The 26,420-nt window shown below is 39.2% G+C and overlaps 2 protein-coding genes across 4 annotated transcripts; both read right to left on the reverse strand.

Annotated features, from left to right (window-relative positions):
• Positions 1-2,437: 2,437 nt before the first annotated feature.
• On the reverse strand, positions 2,438-4,888 carry ch25hl3 (cholesterol 25-hydroxylase like 3). Its single transcript, XM_042421975.1, has 2 exons — positions 4,091-4,888; positions 2,438-2,903 (listed from the first exon to the last, which is right to left on the reverse strand). The coding sequence occupies exons 1-2, from the start codon at positions 4,531-4,533 to the stop codon at positions 2,552-2,554; spliced, it is 795 nt and encodes a 264-aa protein (XP_042277909.1). The 5' UTR covers positions 4,534-4,888; the 3' UTR covers positions 2,438-2,551.
• Positions 4,889-6,455: 1,567 nt separating this feature from the next.
• erlin2 (ER lipid raft associated 2) lies at positions 6,456-26,025 on the reverse strand. Of its 3 annotated transcripts, XM_042421590.1 has the most exons (13): positions 25,918-26,025; positions 21,639-21,755; positions 21,375-21,482; positions 20,009-20,090; positions 17,677-17,723; positions 17,336-17,397; positions 17,031-17,156; positions 16,137-16,210; positions 14,806-14,864; positions 11,177-11,268; positions 10,994-11,083; positions 10,291-10,370; positions 6,456-10,188 (listed from the first exon to the last, which is right to left on the reverse strand). In XM_042421590.1, exons 3-13 carry the CDS (start codon positions 21,479-21,481, stop codon positions 10,015-10,017), a joined length of 993 nt encoding a protein of 330 aa, XP_042277524.1. In that variant the 5' UTR covers position 21,482; positions 21,639-21,755; positions 25,918-26,025; the 3' UTR covers positions 6,456-10,014. The 3 variants fall into 3 exon arrangements, with proteins under 3 accessions (XP_042277524.1, XP_042277525.1, XP_042277526.1); XM_042421591.1 differs by lacking the exon at positions 21,639-21,755 and having other exon boundaries at positions 25,918-26,024; XM_042421592.1 differs by lacking the exons at positions 6,456-10,188; positions 10,291-10,370; positions 10,994-11,083; positions 11,177-11,268 and adding an exon at positions 13,054-14,675.
• Between the last annotated feature and the right edge of the window lie 395 nt (positions 26,026-26,420).

Below are 26,420 nucleotides of genomic sequence, written 5' to 3' on the forward strand. Positions count from 1 at the left end.
TTTTGTCAAAATGGAGGTTGTGGGGTAAAACGTGCCAGTGATGCTGGTGCAAGTTGAGTCAATGGCTCAATTTCCCCCCAAAAAATGATTTTCTGATATTCTAGTGACTAGAGACACTGTTCATGTATGATCCCTGTTACAAGTGCTACAATGTTGATGAATAAATACCTAATTGTTGGCTAATGTTAAATTTAAGCCACACACAAACATGCTGTACATACAGATGGGTGACAAATTAAAAGAAAAAACAACATAAAGTGTCTTAGTAAGGTGTTGGGCCACCATGTGCCACCAGAACAACTTCAATGTGCCTTGGCATTGATTCTACAGTCTCTGAACTCTTCTGGAGGGATGAACATCATTCTTCAAAAAGATATTCCCTCATTTGGTGTTTTGATGATGGTGGTGGAGAGCGCTGTCTAACATGTCAATCCAAAATCTCCCATAGGTGTTCAGCTGAGCTGAGATCTGGTGACTGTGAGGACCATAGCATATGATTCACATCATTTTGATACTCATCAAATCATTCAGTGACCCCTGTGCCCTGTGGATGGAGGCATTGTCATCCTGGAAGAGACCACTCCCATCAGGATAGAAATGTTTCATCATAGGATAAAGCTGATCACTTTGTATTGATTTACAGTGACTCTTCCCTCTCAGGGGACAAGTGGACCCAAACCATGCCAGCAAAATACCCCCCACAGCATAACAGAGCCCCCAGACCCCCTCACTGTAGGGGTCAAGCATTCAGACCTGTACCGGGTTTTCCTTTAATTTGTCACCTGTCTGTACACACAAAAGCACATTTACACACACATTCCTTCTGTAGCTCACACTCAAGGATCACAGTTTAATCTTTACTGAAAATGTTGAGGTAACATGTTGAACAACAGGACACAAACATATGTTTTTACTTAAAAGTACAAGTTTTTGCCTTCGTTAAATTGATGGCATCAATAAAGTTCAAAATTATTTTTAATTTTATAATTGATTTGTTTGATTTTGTGTGATTTTTATATCAGTATTTACTGGTAGCACTATTTACCCCACCCCCATGCTCATTTTACCCCTACCCTGGGGCAAATTGTGCCATGGGACTAACTTTTTTTGATGGCTCATTGTTCTAAAACCATAATAATTAGATAATTTGTTTTCATTTCCATGGGTACACAACAACCTGAGGTATATATAGTTACTATTATTTGAAACAAATACACTTTCATACTGCAGTAAAATCATCAAATGTAAAAAGTGGCTCATATTACCTCGTTCTCCCCTATGATTAATTTAGGAGCACGCATAACAACAAGTAAACAAACTGAACAGTTCCCAATGTACAGACGGCTCGTTGTGCTTCAAAACCCTGTAATGCTCCACTAACTGCCATCATGACGTCGGCTAATGGTAATGGACGTGTGTCCTGGGGTAAACGTGTGTTTTGGTGTGTGTCATCCAAAGCTGCATGACTCGCCCTGACTCTGACGTGGGGTCTGTAATAGGGCCTGATTGTTTCCGTTTTGGGTCACATGTTTATCATTCCATCTCTTGGTAACACCACCACCCAGTACTCATCTCTTGTTCTTTTCTCAAGTCTCTTCATTTCCCAGGCAAGCCACAGATTGCTCAACTATTGCTTGATGGCCATGTGCAAAAGTACTTCAAAATGTTCAAACACCTTTTACCAATTTGTATTTGACTCTGATGTTGCCAAATACTAAAAAGGCCTATTGAAAGACTCGGTAATGAAAAACAGATGTTAACTGAAGCTGACATGCTTAATCCAAGCGGAGTAATGTTACCCTCAGACTGATTTTTCAGAAAAATGTGTTCAGTGCAGGTCAGGACAACACGAACCATACAACTGCCATTCTTCTTCACTCACCAGAAACCCTTCAAAAATATATTATTAGTCATTATCTTAATTGCTTAAGTAAAGTAACACTGTATAACTCTTTCATTATCCCTTTACAAGAATTGCATTTGGCTCCCCATGATAAGTCATAAAGTGTCAGACCCTGTATCTCACTGTAGTATTCTTTTATTTCATTTGATAAGAAATGAGTAGTTCCAGTTGAATTTAGTATAATAATAAGAAACAATGACTGAGACGGTTCTCATCTCCAAAAGCATGTGCTTTCAATTTCTTAGTCGAGTCCCCATGGAACCAGTTTGCAGAGAAAGTAGGCAGAGGCAGGAGAACACAAGTCAAAACAACAAAACAGAAATCTGAGACAAATGAAAAAACTCCCACTCTATGTTCTGCTTTCATGTGTTATCTCATGTTTATCAAGGTGATTCTCGACCAAACTTTACATCAAGAAAATATATTTACAAATTATATATACAATTATATATATATATATATATATATATATGTGTGTGTGTGCTTATATACACATACATACATATATATATATGTATATAATTGTATGTATATGTATATATGTATATATGTATATGTATATACAGTTTTGACTCAAAGAGGAATATTCACCTTACATATTTACATCATTCTTACATTGCCGAAAGTTATTTCTGCTTTCTGCTGCACTTATGCACAGTATGTGCCAAAGAGGTGATCCCAGTGGGTGAAGTAGGGGGCGTAGTTCCCCCTGTGCAAACTATGGTGGGTTTGGTGGTGGGGGGCTCCTCCTAGGCAGGGCAGCAGTCTGTGCAGAGCCCAGGGCAGATCGTAGCCGCAGTGATCTTCCACCGCCAGCCAGCTGTTGATGAGGTGGAAGAGGGCTTCACTCAGGGGGTGGCAGCCCACCACCCAGGCGCTGATCAGGGCAATCAGGAGCAGAGAGAGCAGCTCAGTGGAGCTGGCATCTTGGGCTGCCAGGGCAAAGGGTACCTTGTGCTGGTGGTGCAGCTGGTGGATGTTGCGGTAGAGCCAGGAAACTCTGATGAGAAACACACAAACGGCTGTCTCTGCTTAGATCACAGACCTGACTATGATGGAAAATCACTGGCTGTTCCAAAAATGGAATAATGTCAGTGTGACTGTATGGTCTATCATTAGAAAGTTAGTTTTACTACTTCTACTACTACTGCTACATTTCTGACGACAGTATAACCAATATTATATTGGATAGGGCTCTGCTGCTCAGCCTTGCAGCCCATTTTTCCCAATGGTTACTTGCGTTATTGCAGTGAAAAATCCCCCTGCAGCTCGAGAGGCATTTTCCCCATAGACCACCATTATAAAAGAGACATCTGTTGACTGTTGACAGGACACCTTGAACTGCAAACAAGTAAGTAACCTGCTCTAGCAGTCTGTCAAAGTTTCCCTAAGGGTCTTTCTTATGCAAGCTAAAAACGAATTAATGTCAGATGTGGTGACAAAACATTAAGTTAATCCTGATGCACTAGAAAGGCTGTAAGCATCCAATGTGTTTATGATTTATTTGAAAGATACTGCACGTTCATTTCATTTAATATCAAAACTGTGCTACACGAGGTGGAACAGAATTGTTATTAGCCAACAGCTCATCATATCAGTTATTATCTGTTCTCCCTGAGCTAGAGCCTTTCCCTTTTGCCATCAAATTCCCTCTTTGTGTTTCCTCAGACAGTGTTTCCCTGTTGAGCTGTGGTGGAAGAACAGTTACAAAAAGACGGACTTTGGCACTAAAAAGACTGTAATGTTGAAAGATGTCAACTTGATTTGACTCATTTGGACGACTGAAGCTTCATATTAGCTTCAGATAAACTTTTAAATACATTTTTGCACAGAAGGAGGACTGTGGATTTTGTCCCCCATCACTTACATTGTAAGTGCATTATAAAGGAATCTTCTAATGGTCAGTATGAACAGAAGGAATGATTATGACAAGAAAAACATGTTTCAATGTTCATTTAGGCTCATATGGACACCTGACTGTTGTTTTAAGACCGACTTGAAAGATTGTGAACCTGTCCTTTAAGTAAAAGTAACAATACCACCGTGTTACAGTCGCCTATTACAAGTGAAATTATTTTTATTCTTAAATGTAGATTCAAAATACCAGTGCAGCATCCAATGATAAAAAGGAATAAAGGCGAAGCCCATGCACGTCAGACCAACATCACATAGATGCATACTGCTCACCTGTGCAGAGAGAAGTGCCATATGAAGTAGAGCGTGTCAAAAAGCAGAGAACACGCGAGGACTTCCACAAAGAGCTGCCAGCAGGACGGCGCCAGGTCCGGCAGCATGGGGCTCCTCAGGCTCTGAAACATCGCGGTTGCGGGGAGGATGGCAGTCAGGTATTTGAACAGTATCCTCCATAAGCAGTCAAACCATTGGCGGAGCGACGGCGGTGGCCCCGAGCCTGCAGCGATCCTCCACCACCTGACCCGCCGACAGACGCTGCCCAGCGCGTCCAACGCCAGGAAAGGTGCGCAGAGCAGCATGTGCGTCAGAAAGGCGCAGGACGCAGGTAAATAAGGAGAGACAAGGATCTCCTCCTGTCCAGCTTTCACGTACTGCCACAGCTCCTGGAGGACAGGCGCACATGGGTCTCCATGCTCCGTGGAAGTTACATTCATCATTGCTTTTTCTTCTTTAGCACGATCATCTACATCTTCTCACATGTAGGCTACTGTAATGTTTTCCTGACGGCTCCTATAACCGATCCTTATAGCCTATTTAAAAAAATCTATGTATAAAAAATGCAGCAGCTGTTTTCCCTAATAGATGATATTCTAGTTGTATGCCTCCACTGTGAATGTTGCCTACTCCACAGAGATCTTCCCTGGGTCAACTCTACAAGTTTTTAGAAAAGGTAATTTAGGTTTTTTCCTTGACTGCTGCTCGCTTCTTCTTGTGCTGAATCATGCTGCTGCTGAATTTTCTCTCCAAACTGTGGTAGGAGGGGCCCAGACAAGGAGTACATGAGTATATGACAATAATTAAAAGTGTTGTAAAAGTGTTGCTGTTTCTTTCGTTTTCTGTGTAACTGTATAGTCTGTATACTCCCCCTGACGATACCTTCAAGCTTTACGCACACAAACTTTGACCCGCAAACTGTGTGCTGGAAATGGAGGGGATTTCTGGGAAATGGGACCGTCATATCAAAAGCATTTTTCAGTGATGGAGATGTCTGACAATCATTCCCACACTGAGACTGATTATGTGCTGACTGCAGAGTCAAGAGAAGACTCACATTTGGATTGTGTGTCTCTCATTTGAGGTATTTTCCATTAAAAAAGAAAAAATGTTCAGCTTCAGAATTGACAGAACAAAACTACAGAATATGAACAAAATGACGATTCAAAGATAAATGAAAAAAATTATGTCATTGATTCTCATTTTTTTGTACTTGTGTCCATAAAAACGAGATTTGTTGAGACAGAAAATGCAACACAGAATAATCACTGAATAATTCCAGAATTACTGTGCAATCAAAATTCACTGTATTCTTAGGTAAATTATCCAATATTTCTACAGGCTATATCTACAGCCATTGTTTCAATTAAGCCTACATTACCAACCAGGCAAAGTAAGAAGACCCCAGAAGTCCCAAATTTGTTGTGTCAGTTGGTTGCATCCAATTGACCTCTGCTTTTGTGTGGGATAGAATTTACACCAACAAAGTACAATATAATATCAACTAAGGTGGGTTGTGCTTCATTATGTAATCTTGTGGTCCTGTCGTATAGAGGGGCCATGTGTGAAAATGTAATTAACTGCCTCAAATATCTGACGCTATCTGTGGCCTGATAGTACTCCAGTTGGAGTACTACTAGTGTATAGTAATACTCTAACATACCCTAACATTTCCTTATATTTTCCTTATAATTTCCTGGCAATGAACCATGCAATATGTTATTGATTATAGGTAAAATAGAGAGAGTGTTCAATTGGTTAACTTCAAATTAATCAATTTAATCAGTTGCTAATCTACTGTAAGTTCAAGTCTTTTGGTTAGGTCACAGCAGCTTAGCTAAACATCACTGGGAAAGCCAGGCACACTATTCAACTCATATGGAAAACTAAATTTCCAGCATAAGTACTGGTACTAGTACTGGTCCTGTTCAACTGGAACAGTTCTTTCAAGGAAACTTCAAGGAAACTTCACTAGAAATCAGCAATTGCACTTAAACACATCAACTAACTAAACTAACTAAATGAACAATCTTTGTCTCCATTTTCCCTCTAATTACTATAAAATAAAATTATTTACAGGACATTCAAGACATTATACAGAAAGTATTCAGAAATAGCAGACCTGAAATGTTAGGGACACAGATTTGTGTCCCTAACATGCTAATGCAGCCATGATAAACATAAATAAAATGTGATATTTTATTTGGACTTTTTTTAATACCTGGAGTGTAATTGGAGTACTTGCTGTGCTTTGTCGTGACACTGTAACTCTCACCTTTATAACCTGGATGAAGGAATTAATCATATTCAAGGCTAAAGTTAATTGATTTTGATAAGAAATGCAAACCTCCTCATTGTGTTTTTTAAAACACACTTTAATTAAGAAGAAACATCCTATACATGTTCGATTTTCATTGTAAATACAAAATCTTAATGACATTGATTTCTCAAAGAACAACCCACAGTACTTCTGATTGCACATTCACAATTGAAATCAGTGCAAAAACATTTGCCTTTCAAGTCATTGTAAATCTAAATTAATCTTTGGAATTAATTAAAATGACAACTTTAAATCTCTTTCATAACTAATTGGATCAACATCAGAGAACACTGCCAATTACAATGTTATCATAGTTTGAATGAAAGACAAGAAATGGCAGTTGTATCGGGGTACAGATCTGTTTTCTTTTCACTGTGGCACTGTGTCAAATAAAAACATGCCAAGATCCCTGAATTAATGCCTTAACGTGACGCACAGTACATTTGGTACTACCTTCGCCTTAAGCCTCATGATTTACAGGATGAGTCAAGATGTAATGAACAGAAGTTCTTTTGAAAACACTTTACATGGCCATTACACAGGAATTTACCAAACGCTGATTAACAATCAAAACATTGAACTACTGAATGAAGGATTGCTTTAGTCACTGAAGACAGAGAATGTAGGTTGGTTATTTGTCATAGATGTTGGTAATATTTCTACAATGAGTCCCTCAGTAGAGATCAGGTGCTCTTTAAAACTGCTTTCTATGGTTTAAATCAGTCTTTAAATTGTAATTGCTAAGACCTCTTACTCTCTGTCCCTTCTTGTTAGGATAGAAACACGAACCAAACATATAATCCTGATAAACAAATGACCTAATTTGAGTCATTGCAGCACTAGAGGCAGAGCAGAGCTGCTTCCCAAACTCTCTGAATGATATTTGCATCTGGGACAATGATGCATCCATTACAACAGGGCATGTGGACTGTTGCCAAAGGCTCAAAGGTAATTCACTACAGTGTACTGTACATTTTTGTAAATACAATATATTTCTAAACAGATATACATGAAATGATTACACAAAGTTATAAAAAAAACAGCTGAAAACTGTAAAAGCTGATGTCATATATCTGCAGAAATGAAAACTGGAGTACAAAAGCGGCTATTCATGTCACGTCCAAACATGATCCTTCCTGGGCACTGCTTTGCAAACAGTTGAAACAAACAGAGCTTCACTAAACATACAGTGTGAGAAACAAAGTGCTACATACAAACAAACTGTACACAGCAAAACATTGTGCAATGTCATACAATTGCACAAATTCAATTAATTTTAATAGGTCCCCTGTGCTCAAAATAAAACTTTTCAAAAACAAAACAAAGAAGAAGAGGGATATTTCATGTGACAGCCAGCACCTACCACACAGTACATTCATCATCCCTGTGTTTTGTCTACAGTGACATTTATGGTCAAGGCCTGGTTTTTCCCAAGCAGTTCAGAGTTAGAACCACAGCCCACCATTTGCAGAGTGACACATTTTTGGTCTTTCTTTCAGGCAGAGGAGAATCAATATTTTATTCACTCTGCCTTTATCACGTGGAGTCACTTTTCCCTCTCAAAGATTTAGACTAGTAGAGCTGCCCTGTGTGGACTTGTGGAAACACATAATGTCAAAGATATTTCCTTCAGTAGATTAAAAGATGCTGTCTGGGATGCAACTGCCTCATTCACAAAACTTTGTCCACTTCAAAGAAATGAGTTGTTGTATTTGTGTTTAATTAACAAGGGGGATACCGTTAAAATAGCCATCAGCATGGAGATTCCCTCTCGATATTGGGGATACACACAGAATCTATGGGAAATTTTCTAAACACAAGGTCCACTTGCTTAACTATTTACAGAGCTCTCGATCACATCCTACAGCCTTCTTCAGCAAGCTGAACTTGCTGAGGTGATATAACACAGGTTTTGATCTCCATCCTATATGCAACCACCTGTTATCATGCGACTGAGGTCCTGTACTTAAGTCTCATGGTAACACCTGAGCAAGCTTTATTAGCTGAAGATGGCAGTGAGATTCGGTGGAAAGCTTAGGGAATAGTTAATAGTATTAAAAATATTTACCACAGATTAAATAAACATAATTTGGGTTGCTCAGAACTTTGATTGAATTTATTGCACCTGAAAAGCTCCATTAAAGTTCTAATCCTTAAGATTTTCATGAAATCAAAGCCTGTTTTTGATACTAATCATGGTTTGATTTTTTTCACCAATATATTCAATATATTTATAGTCTGTAATCACATCTTTATATAGTAGTTTGCATTGTTAGTGGCAGGATCTGCCATTCCTGCACTGGATCCAAATAACTGACTAACACAAGGGATTCACAGGAAACAATGCAACATGTAATCCAGTGTTACAATTTGTCATTTTACTTCATTGAAATCAGCCTCATTGTTTACTTTCACTCTCCTAATGCTGCATCAGAGCTATAACAATTTATTGATAATGAAAAATGAAACAGTTACTACTGCTGCTGCTTCAAATTAAAAGTGTTCAGATGGCCTGGGGTAGCTTTATTGTGAAGCAGTAACAGGAAATGCAAAGCATTTGTCACAGTGGTTAGCGCTGATCGCTATCGTTCATCAAAAATGTGTCTACAAAACAAAACTACATTCATTTTTGGCATTTTATGACAGTGGATCAGTTTTAAATATTACAAGGAGTAATGAACAAGAGGCAGCGGCTGCAGCAAGCAGTTAGATGAAGAGCTGCAAAAAAACGGCTGCATACCTTCAACACATGGTCGTTCATGACGATGATGGAAAAAGGACAATTATTGACTGGCTTCTTTATTAAAAGAACACAAGTTTGCTTGGTTGCACTGTAAACAGATTCTTTGTTGTATTTCTGACAAAATAGCTGCTCAGCAAGTTTTTCCTGCCCACAGAATTCTGGGACATGTGGTATCAAACCATACTTGCTGTTACCACCAGTAACCACTGGTGTCGCCCAGTCAACCAGGACCAAAATCTTAAGGATTACAACTTTTTGCACAACATACATATTCAATAATGTACCCACCACTGAACACGTTTGTTGTAAATATCACTGCTCCACGTGGTCTATATGAACACACTCCACATAAACTGATGATACAGTATCGATACATACTGTAAGTGTTAATGGATTTGTGATCCTTGATGTTGTGTCTAAATGGATCACCAATGGTGCACCTAATGCATAGACTTGCACCAACCATGAGAGGTGAGCAGCAGAAAGGCCAATTCCTTGCCTCAAGTATTGTTTTGACTAAATGATAATTTAATATTAACTTGCATGTAAGGAGCTTATTATACACCCACAGTTGATGCTATTTTATCTACTTCCTCATCCACCCAATTTACAGTTCTGAGTCTAAATGAGCTCATTCGCTATCAGAACAGAGAAGAAGAATCCTGTTCTGAGGTAGGATAAGTTTACAACCTAGTCAAACTTTGATTTCTAGCAGTGATTCTGAAATGTTTGAGAAATATGGGTCCTGGTCAGCAGAGCTCTTCCGAGCCAGAGGGAGAACCTGCCAGCCTGTGGGTCTGTGCCCTCCAGCAGCTAGTCCTCCACCCCTGGGTGTTCCTGTGGGTCCCGCTACCTTCCCTGCTAATCCAGGTCCAGGATCTGCTCACCCACAATGTCCATAGCTGCAGAGGCCTTGATAGAGCTCCCTGCAGAGTCCACAAACATCTGGGGGATGTCATTCCCAAAGTAGATTTTGCTGTTGGTTGCGATGGCCTTGTACTTCATGAGCTGCAGGTACTCTGGTGTTAACTTCAGCTGCAAGAGAGACAAGAGAATGCAAATGACAAAAGAGCAGAGTGGACTTGACTGTCCATTTCTGTCCAGGCTAATATTGTGTGTGTCTGTGCTATCTCTTACCTTATTGGCCTCAGCAGTTCTCTGAGCTGCATAGAATTCTGCATCTGCTCTGGCTTTCTGTCGCGCCAGGAAAGCGCCATCTATGAAACAGAAACAAACACTGTTATAATCAACAGCGGCGGGGCAGTTAATAAGAAAATCAACTCTTTTTGCTTTATTGCTCAGAAAGTAGGAAGCTGGCTTAAACGCTGGGATCTATAAACATGCAGTCTTAACAGACTCGGACAGCAAACCAGTACTCAAAATAGATATTCTTGGAAATAAACAGCTTTGATAGTACATAGCACAGGTGGTAAAAAAACAAAACATTTAGTGACTTCTACATAATCATTATTTGTCTTTTTAATTGCAATGACCTGATTCACAGCTTTACATTTTTAGTGTCCTGCAAAAATACAGTGCATGCTCGGTTCTCCTTTAAAAGGAATGTATGAACAAATTCTGACTTGTCCCAGGTTGAGCTGATTACACTGATAACTGTTTTTATAATTTGTCATCCTTATCAGAGTCATCATGAATAATATCAGGGCTGTTGAATTAGCACATCTTAGGAGCATGCAGCCATCACACATGTTATTACACGTCACACTCTTTTCCGTCCTTTCTTTTCCTGCTAAGACATGACTAATGTCTGCTATTCAGGAGAAAATTACTGGATGTTTCTGTTTCTGAATCAAAGCCTGAGCCTCTGCATGATACAAACCTTCAATTTGAGAGATCTTTTTCTCTGTTTCCTTCTCCATGACTTTCTGTCCGAACTTGATCTCTGCCACTTGTGCCACTTTTTCAGCCTCTATGAGACAAAGACACAGAATTAAATGTTCCAGCTGTGGTCAGTTTCATGCACTCCCTCAACAACCATCCTGTTTTCCTTTTACTCTCTCACCTATCACAGCTTTGATCCTTTCTGTCTCTGCCTCCTTCTCCACGACCTTCTGTGTCTGTTGTGAAATCAGAAGCTTTGTCTTCTCACTCTCCCTGCAAAGACAAACACACACTTGAATAGACTGTGTGGGCATTATTTACATTTTCAGTGGGTTCCTTGGTAGTCTAATTATTGTTTTAGCAGGATTGTGAGGGCCAGTCATTAAAAGGCCCAGATTATGAAACACTCACTTTTTCAGTGCTTGTGCGTATGTATTTGGGTCTCTGATGTGCCTACTAACACATCAACTGTGAAATGAGACCACCCGGTCATTTTGGTTTGGACTGGCTTGCTCTGTACTCTTGGTATTCAACAAGCCATTCAGATTTCATGCCCCTTCTTACATCCCATGGGGCGAAGATAAGCTAAGCTAACCCCGAAAAACTTGAAAGAGTACTCCACCAATTTATCATTGCACTCAATGGCAGTTCACTTAGGAGATTCAGGAGTGTTACACTAGTAGCAGTTAATACAGTCTGGAGCTATAAGCCTCAAGCAGAGATGAGGAGCAGGCTACAGAGATCTGATAACCTCACTTCTCTCTAACCCCTCACCCTCAGATTCTTTTCATCTTCAAACTTGTAGTCTTCAGCCCCAAACAACACTGACATCACACAGCTCCCCATGGAGCCTCCGATGTGTAGAAATGCTGGAGTTCCCCTTCATGTATGTTTGTAACACATGACTAAATAAGCAACAACAAAGTTAAGTTTGGAAAAAAAGAACGTTTTAAGTTTTTATTATAAGGACATGTCCACAGTTTTTCAACTCTGTCTTAAAACATCAGTCAGGAGCCCAAATGAACATTTAAACAGGTTTTTCTTGCCATAATCATTCCTCCTGTTCATACTGACCATTAGAAGATCCCTTCATAATAAACTTTGAATGTAAGTGATGGGGGACAAAATCCACAGTCCTTCTGTGCAAAATTAAGCTTCAGTTGCCCAAATGAGTCAAGTCTTTCAATGTTACAGTCTTTTTAGTGCCAAAATCCCTCTTTTTGTCCTTCTTCCACTGCAGCTCAACAGGGAAACACTGTCTGAGGAAACACAAAGAGGGAATTTGATGCTAAAAAGACTGTAAATGTGTCAGATATCCACTTGATATGACTAACTCAGACTGCTGAAGACTCATATAAGCTTCACATCAACTTTTAAATGCATTTTTGCACAAAATGACTGTGTGGACACACTGTGGATTTTGGTCCCCATCACTTACATTGAAAGCACATTTGAAGGGGATTTAATAGCCAGTTTGAACAGGAGGAATGATTAGAGCGAGGAAAACCTCTTTCACTGCTCATATGGACACCTGACTGTTGTTTTAAGACACACTTGAAAAACTGTGAACCTATCCTTTAAGTTTTTAAGACTCCACTAATGTACATCATCAGGACTAGGGGTGTGAATCTTTGGGGATCTCATGATTCGATTCGATTCCGATACTTTGGTGTCCAATTTGATTAAGAATTGATTCTCGATTAAATGAATAGAAAAGGGGACACAATTTTCAGTCTCTTGCTCCAGTATACTGTGTGCCAAACCAGGCTGCCGACCATTTTTATTTTAAAAAGTTAACTGCAATAATTAATGAATTTATTCATTTGAAAGCATCTTACAGTCTCCTGCCTGTATGAGAGTAACAAAATGAAGGGGAGGAGGAGTGCTCCATTGTGTTATGAACATCATGTCTCCAGCAGTGGAGAGCAGTCTCTCTGCTGCACTGTTAGCTCTGGGGAAAGACATTGCTGTCCAAGACGCTGAGCGGGTGCAGGGTTTTTGAGGTGAAACAAACTGAGCACTTTCTTTTCTTCACCTCAGAGTTGGTTTAAATTGTTTAATGCTGCAGTGTGTGTTGTTCAGCTGGTCTCATTTGTTACTGCTGGAGTTTGCTGCTCCGCTCCGCTAACATTAGTCTCTGGGTGACGGCATAGAAAGTTCACAGTACACTTCACATTTGTCTCGCAAAGGTAATTATTTAGTAATTTAATAAACACATGTTTGCAACCACTGCCTTTTTTGAAGATCAGCTCTGAGAGATAACTCTAACATGTGCTTGCTGTGGACTGCTCGGATGCTGCACTGCCCCCGCAGTTGCGTTCTGCCTTTTTTCTTCCATCAACATCACATTATTAACTAACAGTTAGAAAATCGATTTTTGACATTTGTAAATTGATGCAGAATCATCCCCGTCTGCATCGCGATGCATCTAATAATTGATTTTTTCCCCCACCCCTAATCAGGGCCAGATCAGATTTAATTGACAGTGGCCAAACAACGCAATGACTCATTAAATTTAAATTCAACTGTCAAACAACAAAAACTACAATAACTTTGGCAGAAAACTTTGTTTTCATGCATTACCCCATTGCTCATTGAAAGAAACTGATTTCAGGGCCTTTAAGCACCAAATTGGATCAGAGTTTCAGAGTTGTTGTTATTTAAATGTTATTTACAAGTGGAAAACTGGTATTTACAGTAACATGAATGCATTATAAGCTCCAAGATCTGCATTCTCACAGACTTTAAATAATACAGGTTTCTATGTCATATAAAAGTGAGAGTATACAGCCTTGAACACTTGAGGTCTTACCTGGAACACACGTCAACATCTGAGTCCATAAGCCTGGACATTGAAACTGGTCCTAAAATCTTTTCCAGCTCCAAGCTCTAAATCCAGCCTCTGGACCTTGTGCCATTCTGTCCAAAAAATATTCTACCCACACAGTAATTGGATTTGCATCTTCATGCGAGCCTCTTTAGCGACAGCGTCTTATTACTAAGATAACCATATGCATCTTGTCTGAAGATTGTTGAGCTGTCTGGCGTCTCCTCCTAATTAAAAAACATAACTGCTGGTTTAAAGGAAACTTCAAATTCTGTTACAACCCCTCTAAGACTTCCATTAACTCTGACTCATTACTCTAAGTTCCTTACTTGGAAGTAAAACCAAAAGTAGGCTCATTTAAATTGTACTTTTCCTCTGCTTAATTGCAACCAGGATGTAGCTCTGCAAAACAGCTGAAAAATTGTCGGTTTTGGCTCTGTTCTGATCTGTGAACTTCTCTGATCATTTGACATTTTGTACTGCGGCCCAGCTTGACTTATTTACCGTAAGTGGTGTCACCACATTTACTGATCTCAGCAGTTACTTTGGTGTGTAAATGTTAAAATAAACCACAGGAAGGATGGCCAAATATCTAGGCTGTAAAAAACTACTAAAAATGAAATTGGTCTACTTCCCAAAGCAATAGCAGTAGCAATTTACTGTAACTTGTTTTAACACGTGTCAGCTTGACATATTAATCCAAATATTAGCTCATAGAAACAAGACCAAAATTATGTCTATTATCTGACAATGTATGTGTCTGACTTCAAGCCTTCACTAAGCACATTCTGCTGATTCACAAAGTGAAAGTAAGATGCTCACAGACTGACATGAAACAGCAGTGTCCTCTCCTCTACAAGACATGACACAGAGAGTTGGATGAACATCAGCTCGATCCACTTGGGAGGGAAAATAAATACACAATACAGACTTTAGAGGTCAGGGAACATTCTTTGTTTGGCACGAAGAGAGAAAAAACTTACATGAGCTCGTAGTTCCTGCGAATGCTCTCTGGAATGTTGGGTTTTGTGACACGGACTGCCTGTGAACCAGTGAGACAGACAAACAGACAAAGAAAAACAGTCAACGCTGTGAAGTACAAAAATAAAGAGAAATTTCATTTTACAGTGGGAGTGTAACAAGAAACATGGCTTTTAAAAGTCACCACCAGCGGAGGCAAAAAAAGGCCGTTGGAGAGGTGCCCTGAGACAAAAGAGCTTCTTTCCTGTTAGATTATTGGAATGGTTTCTCAGAAAAAAAATATATTTGTTATTTCAGCTGTTTATGGAGATTTACAAGAAACTTAAAGCCAGATCATTAAAGCCCAGTGGAGAGTTTAACAATAAGGAATGATATATGTGTGCCATAATGTTGTCCTTTGTTAATCTTTTCTGAAGAACTTTGTCTTGGGTTGTTATGATAAATGCTCCATGAAATGGGGCTTTGATGAGGTTGTGAAAGTTGACAGACTATTTAAGGTCAACAAGATATAACAAATTGTTCTTAAAGACACTGTGTTAGTTCAGTTATGCCTTTGTTTCTGTCAAATAATTTTTGAGTCTTTTTACATCATAATCCCACTCTTTTCTCTTCCTGTAAAACATAATTTATTAATAATCCTGAACTCAGGGATGAAGCTCTACTCGTAGCTCTACTAGCTACTATGTAGCTCGTAGTAGCTAGTAGAGCAATACCATGGATGAGAGATGTGTGCTTGGATCTGAGTCAGCCACCTCCTGATCTAACGCAGGTGAGGAGGAGGCCAACACTCCTCTAGGGCTCCACATTTCACTACATTAGTGAAAGTAAAGATGCTCAAACTGCCGTTTCGCTGACTTTAAGTTTTTAAAGTGCTGTATCATCCTAAAAAAAGAGTCAACAAGGTTATAAAAAGTAAGAGTCTACAGCCATGTGAGGCTGTACACAATGGTGCTTTGAGCTAAATGCAAACAATGACTATGCTATCATGTTGATGCTAAGCCTGTGTAAGCTTTATCCATTCCACAATCACCATCTTAGTGACAGCATGTTAGCTTGCTAATATTTGGTAATTTGCACTAAAAACAAAGTACAGCTGAGGCTGATGGAAATGTCATTAGCTTTGCAGGTTTTTGGTCACAAACCAAAGTTCTGGAAAACTGAAATTCTGACCTCATGGTGGCGCTAGACGAAAAGTCAGAGGATCACCAAAGTTATTAGGATTCACCCTCTGGGAACGATGAATGTCTGTACAAAATGTCATGTCAAACCATCGCAGCTCTTAGACTGGACTAACTCTGACTTGACTGCAGCATTTCTGGTGGTCTCACTGTACCTGTATGATGAGGCCAGGTGCCATGCCTGTTAGATCCTCTTGTAACGTTAGCTTCAGGTTTTCATCGATTTGGTCTGTGGGAGGGAAAGTATGAGAGGGGGGTGGGTGAGCCGATGAGAATTTAACTTCAGGAGAAATGGTGTCTTGGATTTCAAACTTTCTAAGAGTGGACTGTGCCAAATTGGAGTCGGGAGCACAAAACAGACACAATTTATGTGGTCCTTCAGATGAAAATGTATTGTATAGAGACAATGCAGAAAACAATACTATGAATGATAATTATGCTACAGTCGAGCTATAAAAGTAAACATGATATTGGCAGCTTACTTGTATTAGGCAATAATTACTCCAACATGTTTTCAGTATTGAGACAAATATCAAAATGAACTCATTCAAGCAAGTGGAGAGATCTCATTCAACACACAAAATGTTTCTTCAGGTTTATCCTAGAAGGGAGGTACTGAGAACAGATCCTGATTGATAAGAACCAAAATACTAGAAAAAGTAAAAGAAAGTTCAGTTTGCTTACTGTAAATAGACCTTTTCCCTACGAGTTTACACGTCTGACAATGAAGTGTCTCATCATTATGTCATGGTTGTGTTTACACAGTGTTGATTGCGGTTTGGCAGATATGTTGTAGCACTCACAAATGTGGGCTCACTTTGGCAAAGAGACTGAAAATACAGCTAATATATAACTATGTACATAGCGTGACAGCTTTTGCCAGTAACCCATTATAGGGTGGGACAAGCCATAAATTCTGGGTGTTTTGAACCTTCAGCTGTCAGCTGACTATATGATGTTTTTGTAAATTTGCAATTAAAAAAAACCAGAGAGGAGGTATATGAAGATAGCCGTTAGTTCACACCCAGTCTGCAGCTCACTGCACTTACCAAACAAGCCGATGTAGACCTCCTGTAGTGAGTGAACACTGCAGAACTGGTTGAGCTCATGGTGAACCTTGTTGAATATCAAAGCTTTGTCGTAGTCTGCAGTGAAGTTCCTCACTATGTCGTAGACTGCAGAGAGGAAAACAAGTGCTCAGTCAAGCCAGAAATGACAACAAACACAAAACACACAGATATTTGGTTCTGCTTGTTGCCCACAATCCAAAAGAAATACGATAGATGGGAGTTCAGGATAAATACAGTACAAAGCAATAGTTTGATGTTTTTGGCCTGTTAAACGCATGAGTTACCTGCTGACGGAACAAGGTAGTTTACAACCTCTATACGATCAAAGTAAATCATCACTCCTCCACTGAAAGAAAGAAAAGAGTTCCACAACATTTACTATTTCACAGAAACCATTTTTGAAAACACCAGCATGAGATGAAATGGAACGTATTTTCAGTCTGGATGATATCACTGGTTTAAATGTGTGCTGACGGACCTCTGACTCCAAACATGTTGATGTAATTTTACACCCAGGGATATGCATTATAAAAACACTGTGTGGGAGTGTCTAGCGGACAAAATGAATGCTTAGTGTAATAAGTCTTGAAAGCACATATGAGACCACTTAAGACAACAAACCCACCTTGTGCCACATGGTACATTCTTCACCTCATCTGTCTGCAGTGTCGTCTACAAGGCAAAAACAAAGATTCAAGTTTAATTTTTTATTTTCTGGCAGTCCATGTGTCAAGAATACAATACAAAAATACCAGACATAGTGAGAGAGTTGGGAGTAAATCCACTGATACAGTATGAAATCAGATCATTCAATATGTTAAGTATTCAATATGCAGAAACCTGGACGTACAGGAAACAAATGTAGCAACAAGAACTCACTGTTAAATGTCACAAAATGCAATCCAACACCATTAAGAAGCCCAATAAACATCTCTATGAGACAACATGTCAACACAGAAGGTAGTGCATGTCACAGGTCCTTGGATCCATCCAGCCCTTCAAAACGCTTTTCATTTCCCTTCTTGGAGAAGCAGAGAGATGCAAACATTTGCTGAGATTTATGATCTCATCAGCTATGATCTCAGCTGGCAGACTCACTCTCTATACACCACAACTCAATGTAATCTGGTTCTAAATATCTGGAAGCCACATGATAATGCATTTTTGATACTGATTGGACAGAAGATGTTCAGGTTCCTGCAGCAGATATCAACTGGCAGTCAAAAAGCTTTCAGTGTTTATGCACCTTAAGCGTGGAACATCTTACCTATCTTCTTTTTAAAAATAGGACTTTTTTTTTAAATTGAATTTATCTTTTAATTAGTGTTTTGTGTGTGTGTTTGTACATGTGTTTATGTGTGTGTTCATGTATGCATACTGTCTGTCAGTATTTAGTCATAACTTATTTTCTACTGATCTATCACTTTATAAAGCAAAAATAAATGTTCATTATAAATGTGTACACAGAGCTTAGTACTCAACACGTAGAATATTTCTTAGGAATGCTGGACCCTCACAAAGTGCTCTTTCTGTCAACGTGATAAATGAAGCTCCTACACCGTATACATATGATATGGTGTGTCCTACAGACCACCTCTCATTAAAAGAAGTTGCATTTTTTTTATTTCTTTTGTCCTGGCTCTGTACTGCTCAGAGGCTTTTATGATGTGGACCAGGAAAGAGGGCTCCCATAGAGCTGTGACCTCTCTGGTACTGATGTAATATGCTGCCCATTACTTTGTATCCATTATCATTTGTTGTCTATCATTAGGAATGCTCCTACTGCTGGGCTTGTGTGCTTATTTCTTGTTGTTGCTGTGTGGATTGACCTCTGTAGTCAATGCATCTCTGTATATTTCAATAACTTTTCTACATTTCTACTGCATGTTTGGCTCTCCCAGGACAGACAACCCCGTTAAAGGTTTTCTTCTAACGATAGAGGGAGCCATATGTTGTACACAGGGATTAAAGCAAGAAAAGATTTGTGGGCCTGAAAAGTTGTCCAAGAGGAAATGAGTACAACTTATTGAATTAAGTAGTATATGAATTTAAAACTGCTCTATGCCTGAAATCAGGCATGATGCCTGAGAACTTTAAGGCCAGTGTACAGGCTGTAAAGCCCTTTGAGTCACATTTGTGATTTGGTGCTATTAGGAATGTCAGACTAAGGATATTCACAGTCGACTCAGAGGGAGGAGGAGGATAACAAAGGTTTTTCATTTATCATGCGCTTGTGTTTCATGCTTCTTATCTATACATATTTTTCATTCTTATGTTTACTCAGCATTATTACTAGTGTTTCTTTCTTCAGTACACCTCCCCTACAATTATGAGAAATATTATTCAAGCCTCCATTCAGTTACTATTCTGTCCACTCCCACACTAACCTCCTATAACAGCCTACACGAGTCTCATGTTTTATGTGTAAGACTAGTGTTTTAATGCTGTTGTTCATCATTTGTGATGTGAAAATGTCAGATTTCCACACAGTCAGAGTCTCATGTTTTATGTGTAAGACTAGTGTTTTAATGCTGTTGTTCATCATTTGTGATGTGAAAATGTCAGATTTCCACACAGTCAGAGTCTCATGTTTTATGTGTAAGACTAGTGTTTTAATGCTGTTGTTCATCATTTGTGATGTGAAAATGTCAGATTTCCACACAGTCAGAGAAATAAAAAGTTTGCACCACAGAGCATCTCTCCAGCTGCTGACAGCGCTGTCAGCAGAGGAGTCAGTCACACTGGACAGTAGAGGAGATTGTGCCAGCGCCTTGTAAAGGCGTAAAACAGAGCTGCTCTGCCTCTTGCTGTCCTCTGTTTTCATCAGTTATGTATTTAGGTAATTTAGAGACAAGACTTTGTAAAAGTTTATAGCCTGTCATCCTGTAACCCTGCATTACTTAAAAAAAAAAAGAAAGAAAAACTGACAAAAAGTAAGTCAAATTGACTTGACTCACCTGGACAGACTTGTATGTGGTGATGAATGGAAGCATAAGATGGAAACCAGGGCCGCTGGTGGTGGTCAGGAGAGCCCCTCCCCTGTGTGGCACACACAAAACACAGGTGATATCATGAACACATGGTATTGGGTGAGACTTCATAAAAATAGAACCCTTTCCTGAGAGAATTTTAGCTTGTAATAAAAGTAAAAAACTCTTCAGATTACTCAGGGTAAGATCAGTCAAAGATTTGGGTACTAGTCCAAATGATAAGACTTGAGGTAGCTCTCATTTAGGAGAAAGCGAATGAGTGAGTGACAGCTGCACTATTTTCTCCTGCTGATGGCAAGTACAAATATAATATCTTTACAGATATGTTCTCAGGAAACTGATTTATCAGAGTGGGGAGGTAAAATCATTTTCCCAGATGCATTTCTTCTTAATGACAAAGAATCAGTCTTTAGTCTCAGACAAAATTATCAGGAGTCATAAGAGAACAATCTTGTGCAGTGTCCTCATTGGCTCCCCTAAAGCATGCAAAAGTTGTTATCTTGTCTGTTATGACGTCTGATATTTACTACATGTCTGTACATGTGATAAAGACTTTAAATACTTAAGAAGGTACAGAGGCACAGAACCACAGATGCCTTTTTTGGCAATCTTAAAGCTTGGGTATTTAGAGTCCTCACTGTTTAATGGTTAAGTTGCTTATGCTAAGCTAAACAGTTTAACACTCATGTCTCAGGCAGGGTCCGAAATTAACAACTGCCAAGTGTCAAATGAGGGTAGATTTTCTTTTTGGAGAGTAAATCTCAGAAGGCTATCATGTGCACCATATGTGTTTTTTACACACATCGAAACAGTGCTGCGAAACTGTAGGAGTGCTCAAGACGGTCTGACATTGTGTCTACACAGAAAGCACGGTGTGAGCAGCACGTTTAGCAGAGCAGCAGCAGCAGCGAGTGCTCTGTCTGTGTGTCTACAGAGGAGGCGTTCAGGTACAGTTTTGAGCATAGGTCACCCACGTTTTGGAAGTGCTCAGAGCCCAATACACAATGACTGTAGTGATGTGTGGAAAACTCTGTGCAGCACTTTGGTCAACCACAGTTGTTTTTATATGTGCTCTACAAATAAACTTGATTTGATTTTTTTCTCTGGCCTCTTCTTTAAGTTTGTATTCAACATAATAACTCATTATCTCAATTAAATGTACTGAAACGAATGAATGTGACACAAAAAAGCAATTCATTATTTTGGCCGGTAAAAATATGCTTGGCTGGTGGATTTTTTCATCTACCAGTCCCCTTGGCAGGTGAGTCAAAATGTTAATTTCGGACACTGGTCTCAGGCACAAAATTGAATACAACGCATGGTGCAGTCTCACCTGTAGTAAACTCCAGTGTGTCCCTCATCGATCTTGTGCACAGAGGCCAGAAGCCCTGCTCCTCCGAGAGCAGCAATTATTGAGAATATGGCACCCCACTGTGCCATCCTGGCGAACAGAAAGAAAAGAGAGCATGTGAAAATGAGAAGATGGGTGGTGTTTGGTGTTTACATGGTGTCCCGCCTTGACTACAGCGATCACATGGTCAGACACTCTCCCAACTGCAAGTGACTGATGAAGTGTCTGACTGTGACCTGCACTCACTCAGCAGCTTGTGTAGTACTGTAGTAACAGGTTGGAGTTGGCCTCTTGCTCACTGGTTTATCTCCTCTCAGCTCAGGCTTAGCCAGGCATCAGCTGGGACTCTGTGACCTTGTCACACTGAAAGAGGATTGAGGCTTAAGTGCGAAAACATCGTAACCACTCTTGTCATTAAATAAATCTGAAAATATCATCTATGACAATATCTACATTATTTCATATAAATATTGAAGTTTATTTGAGCTATTTTAAGCTTTACGAGCTGGGCGAGGAACTGCCTCAGCTTTGGATAGGAGGGATTTGCAGTATTACAATCTGGTGAACCTGCTGGCTCAACACTGGACTCGTCTCATAGTCACACTGTTTATAGAGCAGATTTTTACAATTTCCCTTTGTGTTTTACATCCTATTTTGGTTTTGACTGTATTCTGATGTTTTTTGAATCACACTGGTCTGCAATTTTCTGTTCTGATGTAGACTTAGTTAATCTTATCACTTTCCAGAGAAAGTGATAAGATTTAGTGGAAATAATTGTACAATAAGTGAAATCTAAACCAATTATTTTCTCAGAGATAAAGAATCAGATACATACTCCAAAATAAAACGGACAGTCTTTATGAAAAACTCAGCAGATGCCTCACCAACACTCATCTGGGAAACAGATAAATCAGTACGAGGAAAACTCACCTCACACTCAACATATGAAAGAGGAAAGAACAAGAAGTAGAAAACAAACATTACACAGCTCCTACATATGCAGCCAACCCCACAGAACAAACACTAAAAGATATCAGAGAAGCTAAATTCCAACTCGACAGTATCATCAATAAAAAGACACAATTCATGTTACAAAGACTACAATACAATCATTTTGAACATAATGACAAAACGGCAAATATATAGCTAATCAACTAGCTATATGAGGAGAAATCACTCATCTCAACAATCAAAGACTCAACAGGGAACATTAATGATCCACAAACTATAAATAAACATCTTCAGACAATACTACTGTGACTTATACAGTGACAACGAGGAAAAAAAAGTCTGCAGAAATAGAACATTTTCTAGATGGTATTACATTACCCTCACTAACAAAAGACCGAGCAAACATCTTAGATGCTCCATTAACAGCTGCAGAACATGAAAAGGCACTACAAGCAATGTCGAACAATAAAGCCTCTGGACTAGATGGATTCCCTTCTGAGTTGTATTAACACTTTTCACAAACACTACCATCACTATTCACCAGAATGACAGGCGAGATAAACATATCCATCCCCTATCACAGCTCTAATTTTAGTATGGTTTAAAACAAATAAGGACCCAGCTCACTGCTAAAGTTACCGGCTCATTTCCTTAATAAACACTGATATTAAAATCATAGGCAAAGCACTAGCAACATGAACTGAATCAGTCATCTCATCCCTTATTCACCCAGATCAAACAGGATTTATTAAAGGCAGACATTCATCAAGTAATACATCCCATCTTTTCAACCTGATAAGTTTATCCCACCAAAATGACTCTAAAACTATAATCCTTTAATTAGACGCTGAGAAGGGATTTGACAAAGTAAACTGAACATTTTTTATAAAAACTCTGAGAAGATTAGGTTTTGTATACAATGGATTAAAACTTTCTACGACAAACCAAGGGCAGCAATCATAACTAACAACCTAATCTCACAAAACTTCACACTCCACAGAGGCACCAGACAAGCATGTCCACTCTCAGCTTCACTATTTGCACTTTTTATCAAACCATTAGCAGCAGCAATATAACAAAAACGACAACATCACAGGCATCTGCAACGATAAGATAATAGCCTACATAAAATATGCAGACGGGTTACTTTAATTACAATACCTTATCAAATGGATCCACGCAACCCATCACCCCGTGGGTGGTGGTGATGGGTTGATATGGAACAAACCAAATGCCAAGACATAGTCGCAGACGTGCCCTTCCTCAGTGTCTAGGTCTGGGCGATGTGACCAAAATCTCATATCCCGATATAGGTCGTTTCATATCCTGATAACGATACCTATCCCGATATAGCACATTTTAATCCAATGAATAAATAGTTGGTCCATGACCCGCAGTCTGTCCATCCTTTGCGCAGATTAAATTAAATTACTCTTCTTGGCTTTTTACTCCCAAAGCTTTTATTGCACTTACAGTAACGTAACAAGTGTAGTTGTCGTCAACTCGAGTACTTCACCTGCTTCACTGTCTCTCCTGTGTGTGCAGCACACACAACGAGGTCTCAGCCTCACTCACAGTGAACCATAGAGAGCAGAGCAAAAGCAGCAATGACTCTCACACTGAGCTGAATTTAAACGAGTGCACATACATTTGGTAAAACACATAAATAAAGACTGTCTCTACTGCATTTTCCTGTCATTTATGGTTGCCGTCTCTGTGCTTCTCTTCGCTTTCTCAGCGCGGGCAGGGCTGAGCCCTCGGTGTGTGTGCAGCACAGCAGTGGAGAGACGGACAGCAGTGGAGAGTTGACAACAACTAGGCCTGAACTTGTTGTGTTACTTTAAGTGGAATAAAAGCTTCATGAGTAAAGCCAAGAAGAGTAATGGAACTAAATGGAACAAAAAGGGGATTACAAACCCCCACCACACTTTTGACCATAATCTCCATTTCTGGGAAGAAGTAACCATCACACTATCCCTATTCCTTGACTGTAGCATCCCATTATCCCCTTCTGTATGCATACTCTGGAAAGACTCAACACATGTTCAAAACAAATCATATTAACCCTACTTTTAGCCCTTACTATCACCAAGAAAAAAATACTACTAAACAGGATTAGTAGGAAGCAAAAAAATCAACATCTCACAATGGTTGGATCTCCTAACACGACAGATATCAATGGAAAAACAATCAGCTTTAAAAAAAACAAAAACAAAAAGACAACTTAAACAGTTCAATAAAATATTTTCAACAATTCTCAGATTCTGCTGCTGATGAGCTAATGCCACAACACAAGTATAAATATTAACATAAGCATGTAACTGGAGAAGGGAAAGGAAATAAAAAAGAAAGCAGAAAAGGACAAAAATATGTATGTGTATGTGCGAATATGTATTTATCTGTGTATGTCTGAACAGAAGGAATTAATAATACTAAACAAAATCCATCCCGCAAAACACACCTGAAATGCAACCAAACACAAACAGATCTCACTCTCCGCTTGTTTATTTTTTATTTCTTTTAATTAGGCCTATTTTGTTTTTTGCTGTTATTTTTTTTTCTTTTCTTTACATGTTGTCCCCTGTTGCCCATTTGTGTCTTTTTATGTTTTGTAAACCAATATCATTTCTTATTGCCTCTGTATTTGTTAGTGTGTCCATACTGTCTATATACGTATGCACGAAATGGTGAATAAAATAAAAAGAAATCTAAACAAAATCTCTTGCATTAATACAACAAGAACTATATGTCCACACAGTTAATGTTTTACCTAAAAATGTGCAGCTCTAGAGATCATTTCTGCATATCGTCTTATTACGTCACCTGAACGGAAGGAAGGAAATTCAAAAGTCTGTCAACAGTGTCGCGGTACTTAAAATAACATGACCGGTAAAACATTGTTCATGTTGCACGGATCGAATAGGTTCTCTGGCAATTTCGGCATGTAAATAATCATCCAGGCACATCATTATTTGAACAAATTCTTAAGTTTTCGAAGAGGTGGACACATCTTCCTGTCCTTCACGGAGCTAATAGCCTAAGTTACAGCTAACGTTACTGCAGATCAAAGTTCAGAGAGGAGACTTCATCAAATTAAGAGCAACTTTAGCATGAACATGTATGCCGAATAGGAGGAATGAATCTAAAGATTTCTACTCAGTAATAAAGTACTAGGATTATGATGGGAACATATAACTTGTTGGAAAGGCAACTTTAAAAATGCAAACATTTGAACGGAATTTGGTTTCGATTGCTTCGGAGCTAGCTATGATAGCAGGATGTGAGCTGCTGTGTTATTACTGCCTCAAAGAGAGGTCCCTCTCCCACTGGCAGACCTGTTTAGATATACTATCAGTTAGTTAGATGTCACAACCTTCACTTTAGTGTCAGCGCTTAAGCACAACACAAGGCCAGACACTGATTAACCTCTGCTAACGTTACAAGTTAGCAACACAGTCTCAGCACGTCACATCTCCTTTTGGCATGTTACTGTCGTATTCAATGAGACTGGAGACACCAGATACTTCGTGTAGTTAGACAACAACACACGCTCGTCAGGCTTGGCAGCTCTTACCTGTAATTTAGTCCGAAATGAAACCAACACACAGTAAAGTAGCAGCGGCACCTCAGGCACCTGCTGTCTTCTTCTCCGACAGTGTTACTACTCGGCAACCATATTGTCGCATTAGCGCCCTCTGCTGGAGGCCAACAAACAGCCTCTGTCTTTCACATGTACCGTGTTAATAGTGTATTGACCAGATTTTATACAATATACTTGTTTGGGTCACAGCCAGAGGCAGATATTTGTCATTTGTTTATTTAAATTTGAATGAACTATTAGGCTTAACAATATTTACAACATAGGCGAGACAATTTAATTTAAAATTCACCCAGTCTTTGACCCACACTGTTATCCTGGCAACATGAAGAGAAAGGCTGACTAAGAAACTGAAATATTTTGAGGAATACTGTGATGAATATGGTATGTTTGTTAATGAGGATAAAACAAAGTTTATGGCTATTTTGGGATCTGATGAAGACAGGCAGCCTGTTCAGCTTGGTTCATTTATAGTGAGG

This window comes from Thunnus maccoyii, chromosome 9, assembly GCF_910596095.1.
Source record: "Thunnus maccoyii chromosome 9, fThuMac1.1, whole genome shotgun sequence".
In the NCBI taxonomy this organism is placed as follows: Eukaryota; Metazoa; Chordata; class Actinopteri; order Scombriformes; family Scombridae; genus Thunnus; species Thunnus maccoyii.

Excerpts from the sequence above, each read along its gene's own strand:
- ch25hl3 (XM_042421975.1), bottom strand. The coding sequence starts at position 4,533 with ATGATGAATGTAACTTCCACGGAGCATGGAGACCCATGTGCGCCTGTC. Across the intron at positions 2,904-4,090 it reads TGGCACTTCTCTCTGCACAG|AGTTTCCTGGCTCTACCGCA; the intron begins GTGAGCAGTATG and ends GTTTCTCATCAG.
- erlin2 (XM_042421590.1), bottom strand. The coding sequence starts at position 21,481 with ATGGCACAGTGGGGTGCCATATTCTCAATAATTGCTGCTCTCGGAGGA. Across the intron at positions 17,398-17,676 it reads AATGTACCATGTGGCACAAG|TGGAGGAGTGATGATTTACT; the intron begins GTGGGTTTGTTG and ends TCTTTCTTTCAG. Across the intron at positions 14,865-16,136 it reads CACCTGGCCTCATCATACAG|GCAGTCCGTGTCACAAAACC; the intron begins GTACAGTGAGAC and ends ACTGGTTCACAG.